This window comes from Oncorhynchus keta, chromosome 23, assembly GCF_023373465.1.
Source record: "Oncorhynchus keta strain PuntledgeMale-10-30-2019 chromosome 23, Oket_V2, whole genome shotgun sequence".
Classification (NCBI taxonomy): Eukaryota; Metazoa; Chordata; class Actinopteri; order Salmoniformes; family Salmonidae; genus Oncorhynchus; species Oncorhynchus keta.
In genome coordinates, this window is record NC_068443.1 from 18,583,574 (window position 1) to 18,595,073 (window position 11,500).

The 11,500-nt window shown below is 40.1% G+C and overlaps 1 protein-coding gene across 3 annotated transcripts; it reads right to left on the reverse strand.

Annotated features, from left to right (window-relative positions):
* Positions 1 to 2,413: 2,413 nt before the first annotated feature.
* On the reverse strand, positions 2,414 to 10,710 carry LOC118401941 (GATA-binding factor 6-B-like). Of its 3 annotated transcripts, none has more exons than XM_035799641.2 (7): positions 10,545 to 10,710; positions 8,706 to 9,647; positions 7,715 to 7,881; positions 6,889 to 7,014; positions 6,490 to 6,577; positions 6,293 to 6,387; positions 2,414 to 5,230 (listed from the first exon to the last, which is right to left on the reverse strand). In XM_035799641.2, exons 2-7 carry the CDS (start codon positions 9,589 to 9,591, stop codon positions 5,057 to 5,059), a joined length of 1,536 nt encoding a protein of 511 aa, XP_035655534.1. In that variant the 5' UTR covers positions 9,592 to 9,647; positions 10,545 to 10,710; the 3' UTR covers positions 2,414 to 5,056. The 3 variants fall into 3 exon arrangements, with proteins under 3 accessions (XP_035655534.1, XP_035655536.1, XP_035655535.1); XM_035799643.2 differs by having other exon boundaries at positions 10,549 to 10,646; XM_035799642.2 differs by lacking the exon at positions 10,545 to 10,710 and adding an exon at positions 9,902 to 10,270.
* Positions 10,711 to 11,500: the final 790 nt, after the last annotated feature.

An 11,500-nucleotide genomic window follows, 5' to 3' on the forward strand; every position in this document is an offset into this window, starting at 1 on the left:
TGCCTCTCTCTGCCTTTATGTATGTCTCTCTCTTGCCTCTCTCTGTCTCTCTCTGCCTTTATGTATCTCTCTCTTGCCTCTCTCTGCCTCTCTCTGCCTTTATGTATCTCTCTCTCTGCCTCTCTCTGCCTTTATGTATCTCTCTCTTGTCTCTCTCTTGCCTCTCTCTGTCTCTCTCTGCCTTTATGTATCTCTCTCTTGCCTCTCTCTGTCTCTCTCTGCCTTTATGTATCTCTCTCTCTTGCCTCTCTCTGCCTCTCTCTGCCTTTATGTATCTCTCTCTCTGCCTCTCTCTGCCTTTATGTATCTCTCTCTCTTGCCTCTCTCTGCCTCTCTCTGCCTTTATGTATATCTCTCTCTGCCTCTCTCTGCCTCTCTCTGCCTTTATGTATCTCTCTCTCTTGCCTCTCTCTGCCTCTCTCTGCCTTTATGTATCTCTCTCTCTTGCCTCTCTCTGCCTCTCTCTGTCTCTCTCTGCCTTTATGTATCTCTCTCTCTTGCCTCTCTCTGCCTCTCTCTGCCTTTATGTATCTCTCTCTCTTGCCTCTCTCTGCCTCTCTCTGCCTTTATGTATCTCTCTCTCTTGCCTCTCTCTGCCTCTCTCTGCCTTTATGTATCTCTCTCTCTTGCCTCTCTCTGCCTCTCTCTGTCTCTCTCTGCCTTTATGTATGTCTCTCTCTTGCCTCTCTCTGCCTCTCTCTGCCTTTATGTATCTCTCTCTCTTGCCTCTCTCTGCCTCTCTCTGCCTTTATGTATCTCTCTCTCTTGCCTCTCTCTGCCTCTCTCTGCCTTTATGTATCTCTCTCTTGCCTCTCTCTGCCTCTCTCTGCCTTTATGTATCTCCCTCTCTTGCCTCTCTCTGCCTCTCTCTGCCTCTCTCTGCCTTTATGTATCTCTCTCTCTTGCCTCTCTCTGCCTCTCTCTGCCTTTATGTATCTCCCTCTCTTGCCTCTCTCTGCCTCTCTCTGCCTTTATGTATCTCTCTCTCTTGCCTCTCTCTGCCTCTCTCTGCCTTTATGTATCTCTCTCTCTTGCCTCTCTCTGCCTCTATGTATCTCTCTCTCTTTCTGTCCATTTAGAATAGCACATTCAACATAACCTTATCTATGTTACTCCATAGTATATGCTAAGTGACAAATACATCAGCCTATTGCACCATTCACCAAACTCCTAAAATAAGTTTGAGGCTTTGCTTTGTATCACTTGTCAGTTTTTACTACTGATCTTCTCAGCTACAGATCATTTATGGTGAAACAACATAGAGTCAATGTTGTCATGCATATGACACCCACCCAACCTTAGCTTTGCGGTAAGAGTGGTGGGCCAGTAACCGAAAGGTCGCTAGTTTGAATCTCAGAGCCGGATGAGGTGAAAAATCTGTTGTGTCCTTTAGCAAAGCACTTAACCATAATTGCTCTGTGGTCGCTGCTAATAATGGGTGACCCTAGCAGTGACCCCACTCAGGGAGAGTTGTGATATGCAAAAAAAAAACACATTTCCAATTCACACGTGTATAATGCACACTTGTACATGTGTGAAACAGGACAAATATAAGCCCCCATTATTTATTATTATTTTGCACATGAATTCAGGCACGAGTAACGAATGGGAGGAGGACCTCAGTGATGTAATGTGTTGTGAATTCTCCCTCAAAGTATCATGGACACCTTGAAGACATTACCAGCCTGGAACCACTTCATAAATTGATAGACATATACATATTTTGCTTCTTATTTTAGGTTTCACTCTCGGTTTGATTTTCATATCTGAAGGGAGGTTTGTAATTTGTCTCGGTTGCAGCAGAGCCTATCTTAATAATGTTTGTGTGAGGTCGTCTCTGTTAACATGAACGATGCTTAACAACCACACTTTAAACCAAGACTGTGGGCAAATGAAGCCTGCAGACACGCCAACTCCTTGGGTATAAAATACAAGCAGTGTAAAGTTGGTGACATAATCAAAATAATGGATTAGAATTGTTTTAAATCTACACTGGTCTGCTCAAACGAGTATCATGCAAGGGGACACGTAGGTCAAACCAATTGATATTTTCTTGTACTAAAATTGAAATGACAATGTTGATAATCAACAACATTCATCCCCAACGGTGTACCTGGTTGATGTGCAGTACAGCGCAGTAGGAACACAGCTACACTGACACTCGTAAACTCTCCAACATCAACATGTCAAAGTGCCGACAGATAACCTAAAGCTCAGGGATAAATCTAGACATCTCTAAAATGTTGTTGTCTACCAACGGTATCTTTCCCAAGCTATATTCACTTAAATATCCTTCACACGATGACAGGTACTCTGTGCAGGTGGAAAGGATACGCTTGGTTTAAACACACATTGAAGACAGTGGTGAAACCATTGTAGTGGGTGTATATAAAGGAAAAGGCATAATAAACTGTTGTTGTGTAAGAGGAATGGCTAACTTTAATACAGAATGAGAAAACAACTAGAAAAACTGTCTGGAGATACAAATCACTCAGGGATCCATTACTACTGTCTTTCCAACAGCTTCTCATGACATATTTCTCTTTACAACTTCAAAATAGTTATATGTACCTTTACAGCACATGAAGATGGCACTCAAACTCTTAAAATGCTGTTTGCTGCAAACCTTGGCACAGTATACACTACCAACAATGACAACCACAGTGTGTTGATTTCCTTCAAATATTCTAAGACAGGAGCAATTATTCCAAATCCACATTGATATCATCAGAAGAATTTGTTTCAGAGATTTAAATAAGATCATTTAAAAACGATATCAGGAATAAAACAACCAACCAAAGAAATACAAATATCCAAACAAAAAAGTAGGGGAAAACAATGCTATTAATAAACTTGATATTTCAAAAAAATAAATAAGTTCAGAAAAGAAAACAATTACCAGGTCCTGATTCAGCTGAAGAACCCTAATGGTGAAGCTGAAATGCAGTTTAAACGGCAGTTTCACAATAAACTACTAACTCGTCAGATTCATTCCACTGAAATGGACATTTCCCAGGGAGCTCGAGGAATTTTTCTGGCCTCAAAATGGATCTACTTAGAGTTCTGGCAAACGAGACGCCATTCACACCCCTACTGGAGGAGAGGGACACGTACAGTATGTTCTGTGTAATGAATGGGAAAGTCATAATTCTACTTAGAACATTGAAAGTCAGGAAAATGTACTGTAGACCTTTTGAGTAAAAATACAAGGGCAAATTGTATCAGACCAAAATCAACAGTGATTTGTCATATAAGGTCATTATGTCTTGAAAGCTGTGAAAGGTTGTTTTCAAGCTACATATATGACAGGTTTTTTTCACATCACTGAATCATAAATGGCATACTTCACTCTGTTCAGATTATTCTCCATACAGCTCCAATACGTCTCAAACTACAGTGTCCTCACCATGGAGTCAATGTGTGACATTCCTCTCATTGACAAATGTTGTTTTATGACATTGTCTACAACAGCTTGTACAGATGTAGGATCTTCATTGGATCACTCTTTTGTTGCTGAGAATTTTCTGCAAAGCAGGAAATGCAAACTTGTAGTGTATTTGAGTTTTTAAAAGTCTTCTAAAGTTTGTAATTTCCACTTTTACATTTCAGAAATGATTTTCCCTAACGAAAAATGTATCAACCCCTACAAAAATGTCCATTCATTATAATCCACATAATAATTCAAATTTCCAGTTGACGCAAGATTACTTTCCTGCTGTAGCAAACTGGCTCAAATTGAGATCCTACATCTGTAAGAACAGCCATTCCTCTTTTATCATCTGAAAACTTATCAGGGGCAATTTATTAATTCCACCTCTATTTCTCCATGTAGTGACATTAAATGAATCTATGTTGACCTCAATGCCATTTAGCCTTTTCATTTTATTTCTGTCAAATTTTATCATGAAAATCACATGCATGTATGCAACCGTAAATGTATACAGTTTATATCAGTTAGGTAGTCTTTGTTGCAGACAGAAGATATTGCAGCAGTCCTCTTTTACAGTTTAGTATCGTAACAAAAAGATGCATCTAGAAAATGATTGTGGGTGCCATTTGTTCAAACAGTACTTAGCTAGCTGTTGCACATGTGTCAAAAAGTTTGCGAAAATGTCCTAAACATTTTTTGTCCTCACCTTAGAAAAAACAGCTTCTACCAATTTCTTCCAAAATAGTACCATAAATTAACAGTATTTTAATTTCATCTGTAGGATTTGATTATTTAAGAATTGAGTAAATAATTAAAAACAAAAATTGACTGACATAGGATGTCACAGTCTTTGATACCCTGTTTAAAAGCATAAGAGTTTCAGTAAGAGCTATCAGTGGAAAAGCATATTTGCAATAACTAACAACTACTAACTCAACAAGAGAGAAAGAAATGAACAATCATATTTAAAATGAAGACATAAGAAATGTTTTTCTTTCAGTTCTACTCTATGTCCATATCTTTATTTAACAATCATACTCATGTTTTCAACAATGGAAGATTAATAAATACTTTATCTTGATTCAGGAAGGTTGTCTTGGTAACTTGATAGCTTGATTCCAGTTGCAAAAAAATATATAATAAAAATGTCCTTCGTATGGATAGTGCTTTTATCAAGCACTAATATCCAATTAACCGCTTTTGTCTTGAGTGGGGGAATCCATAGCATTATGTACAGGTTTCTTCATTTCAAACAACAAAGAACATTTGATCCACCTCCATATCTGAGAGAGAGAGATATTGAGTACACACACAGCAGGTCGGTCCAGAAAGCATATCAACTGCAGATTAACAACAAGGCATCACCTCTCACTTATTTCCCTTTGTGTTAAGGCACTAAGGTTTTCCCATATCATTCTGGAAATCAATCCCAAATATTCCACAGACATTTCAAACTTGCAGGGGTGTGAAGGGGCAAAAAGGCTGTCTCTGTCCAACAGTTGTTAGCTGGGAGGTAGGAAACAGGCCCAGAGCCATCGAGGCACTTGAATACTTCCACCACTCAGCAGCAGGACATCCAGAGAGAGAGAGGCTAGTGAGGTGAGTTCCGTCCCCCAGCTTGGTGACTCAGGCCAGGGCCATAGGGCACCAGGGCTCCCCTCTGACAGAGCCGGCTACGTCTGCAGACTGGGTGAGGCCCACACGGGTGTAGAGGCCGTCCTGGCCTGGGTACTTGACCACGGCAGAGCCACCAGAGCCAGCTGAGCCCTCCACTGGGCCACTCAGTACAGAGGACTGAACCTGGAATAGGACAGAGAGATGTTAGTCAGATTCAGGAGAAATTACTATTATCCAAAGGTTTTCTATAGTCACAGCCAGGGCTTATCAACGATAAAGCTTCATCTGTTACTGCTAAGATGGATATATATACAGTGGATATACTGTATGCGGTGGATGTTCTCATTATTATATAGCATGTGTCAAGTGATATAACAGACACATATAATTAATTAAATGTACTTATTGGAAGTAGGCCTATAATAGTGTCTTATTTGGAATAAATCAGATACTACAATGTTTTACAACACAATTCCGAAGAGCATCATCTCTGAAAAATGTAGGCCACCTCCCAGAACCTAGAAGAGGCCTTTAAATACCTCTGATGACAGTAGATTACACCCCACATATTGTATGAGTCAATACATATGAATCCAATACTATGAGTCCAATATTATTGCTATTACGAACATATCAGATAAAGGTTTATTATTAGCCTGCCTGTATGTCCTATATTTAAGCAATAAGGCCCGAGGGAGTGTGGTATATGGCGAATATACCACGGCTAAGGGCTGTTCTTATGCACTACACAATGCAGAGTGCCTGGACACAGCCCTTAGCCGTGTTATATTGGCCATATACCACAAACCCCAAGGTGCCTTATTGCTATTATAAACTGGTTACCAATGTAATTAGAGCAGTAAAAATACATGTTTGTGATACCCGTGGTATATGGTCTGCTATACCACGAATGTCAGCCAATTAGCATTCAGGAATTGAACCAACCAGTTTATAATTGTTAACAATATCCATCCAAAATAATAAATTGGTGCAATGAATAAAACGATGAAGCCTCTACAACAACGTTTAAAATATGTTTTCGTTTGAAAGGCAACGTGGGTCTATTCGACCAAAACCGTGGACCTATATTTGACGCTGAGAATTGGCTGAAGAATTTCCTCACACAGTTGGCCTGCATGGGACAACATTACCTTAAAACGAGTCCGTTTGTACAATATACGGGGCCCGCCTATCCCACACCTGAATATTATTTTTCAAATCGAATAGGCGAAATCATCTTCTTACCCCTGGCACCTGCGTGTTCGGAGAGCTGTTCTTCGAGTCTTCAGAGTTGGAAGAAGACGTGGACGTCGGAGTCATGGCGACTGAATTACTATTCCCTGTGATAAAATTATAATTCATTATAAAGAGGACCTTTAACAGCGAAGCATTTCAATGAGAGAAAGACTGTGTGTCATGAGGTTAAAATAGAGGTTGCTTACCTGAGGATCCCTTGGTTTTGTTCAAAGTTTTAGGTTTTCTTTTCCTCGTCTGAATTCCCTCTTTCTTCATGGCGAGGGGCCGAGGTACCTGCAAAAATAAAGAATACATTCATCTTAGTCATGAAATTGTTGGGCGGCGTTCTCTGTCTTGTTTAATGTCGACCAAAAATAAAAATAATTTGTAAATTGTCCTTTAAATGTATACTTCATTAACAACTATTATAATTAGTTGGACACACTGAATAAACGGATTGTGCTTTAATATTGCTCTCGATATTCAGTGAACAATTACGCACGGCAATTGCGCACGTGCTAGTTACAATACAGCCTGCTAGTTGTAGAACATTACATTTAAAAATCAGTGCCAACTTGTGACATAATGTGAAGATTGTGTCTTACTCCATGTAATTTTGTGTAGAGCCCACATGCGTTGCACACCGGTTCTCCCTCTGCGTTTCTGCGCCATAAGGTGGTTGTGCTCGTCTGACAGTTGGCACAGGAGAGGCCGATTCGCCGGGATGATGACTGGGGAAAGGCAATAGATAAACAACAATAAACACACTGGTACATAAAGATTAAAATCTATGATTAAGCAACGGTGAGCTATAAAAGTGAGATGCAGAGATGTCTCATGTCGAGACTAGGCTACGTGACTAATGGAATATTTGACTGTGATCCAATCCCTTATAATGAATCACTGTATTTTAAGAGCACGGATTCTCCTCTCTTATGACTATATTTATGTTATCTGCACTAATTTCCTAACAATAATATTGGTCGTATTCATGTCATCCATTTACAGTAACATACTTATTTATGTGAATTTCATTGGCAGAGAGTTTGTGGAATCAAGGCATCACTCGTTTGTTAGTGTGCGTAGCCTAATTACTGTGTGATGGCGCAAGGGAAATGTGTCTGAACATTTTCTTTTTCATATTTCATTAATATATTAACAAAATCATTATGTCTGTCATATAGGTCATTTAATTTGTTGACCCTGATTAAATTACCTATATGACAGCCAGAATTATCTTGTTAATATATAAATGCTGGCCGAACGGAGGGTACAATAAAATGGTCTTCCATTTTAGTGAATTGTTGGTCAAATAAAATCCCCATTATTTAGAGAGATATAGGGATCTTAGGCGATAACCTTAAGCCATTGTTTTAAATAAATAGACAGGAAATGTAGTGACTAAGTAGTCCCTGAGCATGTGTTGCTTACCATCCGCTTCTGTGGTTTAATTAATGGCCGGCTGAGTCCATTCATTTTACTGTACAGGCCGCAGGCGTTGCAGAGAAAGTGACCCGTGCCATCGCGTCTCCAGAGCGGCGTGGAGATGGAGCCGCAGTTGACACATTCCCTGCTCTCTCCCAGGTCGTCGAGAATATCTGCGGGAAAACAGACAGGCAAAACACCAATCACTTACACGACACTTCAGAGAGGCGCTTGGTCATAAAAGAGCCGTGATTTTTCGTAGGCTTAATTGAGCACATGTCTATACCTTAAAATATGTAATTGTCTGTTGTAAATTTGTTGGATCCTTTGATGATAGTTCAGCATTATTTTCCAAATGAGGTCTAGTCTAGGCCTATGAATGTGATATTAGGCCTATACATTCAATACACAAGGAGACTGCTCTTTTGTCTCTATTTTAGCTATTTATGTTTGACGTAAACTCCAAATGTTTCGATAGCCTACTAGTTTTTTTATGCGCAGTCGGAGGATGTAATCTAAAATGTATTTATTTTATTTACACCAATGAAAATGTCAAAAAAGGATATGCCTAGAAGTCGATTTATAAAAGTTTCGATATCAGGGATATGCTTAATCTTCAATTCATACCACAAATGAATTGATAATAGCTTAGTTATAACAACTAACCTACTTAATTTTATATTCTTAATAGGAAGCAATTTAACGTTCTTTACCATTACTATAACAATTTAGACTTATTTAATCTGTGATAACAATCTCTTTAACTCACTTGAATGTGAACTTATTCGGTCTACTAAACTGTTGTCATCGTAAATGATCATCATTGCTACACCCAAGCTCTCGTTGCTTTTCAATGTTTTTAAATGGTTATTTGAATTATTGTGCATGCGTAAAACGTTGGTAACCAACAGTTATTCAATAGATAAAATAAAGTTGTCACATTGAAGTCCATATCATTAATCATCTTTAATGATAATATTTGGAATAGAAGGCCTACCTCCGTTAGGTCCTCGAATCGTCAAGGGCGCACCTCTGCTTTGCAAAGTGTGCAGCATGGTGTTATCAAACGGTCCTCCGGGCCAAGGCGAGGACAACTGGGATAGCTGCGGTCCAACATACTGGGAGTAGGGGCTGGCGTAGGATCCACTGAGGGGGCGTGAGAGACCGTACTGGTCTCGACTGCCCACATTCAGCGGATTACTGTAGCCGTTATCCCTGGGAACCCCGTTGTTAATGGGCGGACTTGGAGGGTAGTGGAAACGGTTGGAGGTATGAGGACTCCCGGTGCTGTAGGAGGGACTCTCCGGAGTAGACTGCGACCAGACTGAGTGGCTGGTGACCGCATGGCTGGGCTGAGACGAACCACTGGCTTGCAAATAAGGAAGGCTGGGTATCATGGGTCCCACCCGCGAGCTCGGTACATACACTGGAGAATTGGGGTTGGAGTGCATATAGCCCCCAGAGGGCGAGTCGTACCCAGCCTGGCTCTGGTGGGCCGCCGCGATGGCTAGTGTTTGATACATGTCGCTGGGGTCAACGATAAGGCCCCCCTTGTGGTGCGGGTGCGCTCCACTGGAAATGATGAGTTTATTGCCCTGGTCTAAATCTGTGAACAGAGTGATGTCCTCAGTGTTGTTGTGATGGTGCCCGTGTCCGAACTGAACGTAGGAGTGTAGAGATGATCTGCCTGGCCCTTCCGCGCGCCGGTGTCCCACTGTGTCAATTTGATCGCTTGGCAGCGGTGACCTGAGTCCCTCCGAGTCGTGCGCGTGGCTGTCCCTCCTGCCCTGCCCGCCGTGTAAGTAACTCTGTTCAGCCGGTGACCCGGGGCTGCTGGACACTTCTCGCTTGACCATGGACCAGATGTTTTCGCCCAGGTCCATCCAGGATCACTTTCCATACACCGTAGGACTAGAAAATCGTAAGGGTGTTGTCTGCCCTGAGAATGAGAGAGAAGACATTGTCATCAATATCAAGGCTAAAAGGGTCTATCTTACTGGACATTGTTAACTTAAAACAGGCTCTTGAGCTTCATGCAAATACAATTCGAGTGTAACTACGTCTGGTATCATAAAGGATCTGTAAGGCGAGGCAATCAAATCGTATTACAATCTCTACTACTTTTACAAGAGATGTGTGCCAAAGAGTTAGCCAACATTTTAATGACATAATATACATAAACCATGGTGTTACCTTTCATGCGATACTATTGATTTGCAAGAAACATGTCCTCCCCATGATAATAATATCATATCATGGCTTACCCTCTGAGAAACTACGCAACACAAACCTAACATTGCCCTTGATGTGGGGCTTGGTTTCATTTTGAAACGTGTTGGCTTAATTTTGAGAACACGACACAAAATTATAGGCGGGCTAAAGGCTACTTAACACACAAGACTCGATCCTCTCTATGAAAACTATATGATGGTTATGGACTTCTAGACAATATATTTTTGGTAATAGCGCCTACGGCATTAATCCATTAGACATGTAACCACAGCGCGCGCTCTGACCGGAGGAGCTGATTCTCTCCGTGTCAAAACCCTGTCCTCCCCTCTCGAGATATAGCCTCTTCATAATTACAAAAAAAACATACCGTTACAGATAGGAAACAAAACGCAATTTGTCTTTGGCGCAAAAAGATAACCGCTTGATAAGACGCATAACAGATAAGACCCAATAGGCACGGTAATCGAGACAAAACAATTTAGGTTCTGCGCAGCTGGCACCAGGAGTAAGAGCACTGAAACCAGATGTTTTACCAGATGTTTAACTAAGACTGGACTGCAAAATATAAAACAGAACAGGAGAGGAGCGAATATTCACCACATACCTACTAGTTCTGTGCCATCCGTCGCTCGTTGAAGTTTCCAATAGTGTGTGGTTCGTAGCTGGTCTCGGGGAAGATAGGAATGAAAGTGTTACTGCGCTTGTGATGAGGTTTTTAGAGAGGAGGCGCTTCTCGAGGCTGTAGTTGAAATCTGAGGGCGTTCTCTGATTGGATTTCAGTTGAGCAAACAGATCAACTCAATGGGGGTGCTGTAGTCTTTGAAATATTTGATCATGTCTAAAACTGTAAATGCAATCAATTCGACGTTTTAAAGTAGTATATGGACTTTTTCTGTTTAAATAAAATCGACGTATTCAAACAGTATATTCAGGGAAATATTCAGAGAAAAGCTAGTTTTGGCAGTGCACTTTTGTTTACTCACAAAATATTTAAATAACTATAATAATAAGTGCGTTTAAATTAGAGAAAAAAATCTGGATTTTTCATCATTTACGTCAAGCCTGTTTTCAAAGGATATTGTGGAAAAATTGTTAATTGTTATAATGTAGAATGATAGGCCTACTGTAATTAGTGCGGCTCTGATAGGTTAATTTTAATCATGATAGTTGTCGTCATAAATCTAAGTAGCCTAACATATATTATTCAGAATGTGTTTACAAGTAGGTTATCTGTTCCAGCATAAATTGTAATAATGCAAGATGTTAGAACTATCTAAAAAAAACTGTTGGCATCGAATACAGAGTAAAAAAAAAGCATAATTATATGTAAAAACTTGAATCAATTAAAAAAGTGAAATATTAAATAGCTTTATCAACTGTACCATATAACTAACATTGTTTGATATAGATGATTATTATTAGAAAATAAATGGCCCTTAAATACAAACCCCGGGAAATAGCCTATAGGAAAATATAGCAATATTTTAACGTTGGCTTGTTTTGTTGATTTATTTTCCATTTCGGAGTTATGTTAGGGCAGACCATTCACTAATTAGTTTA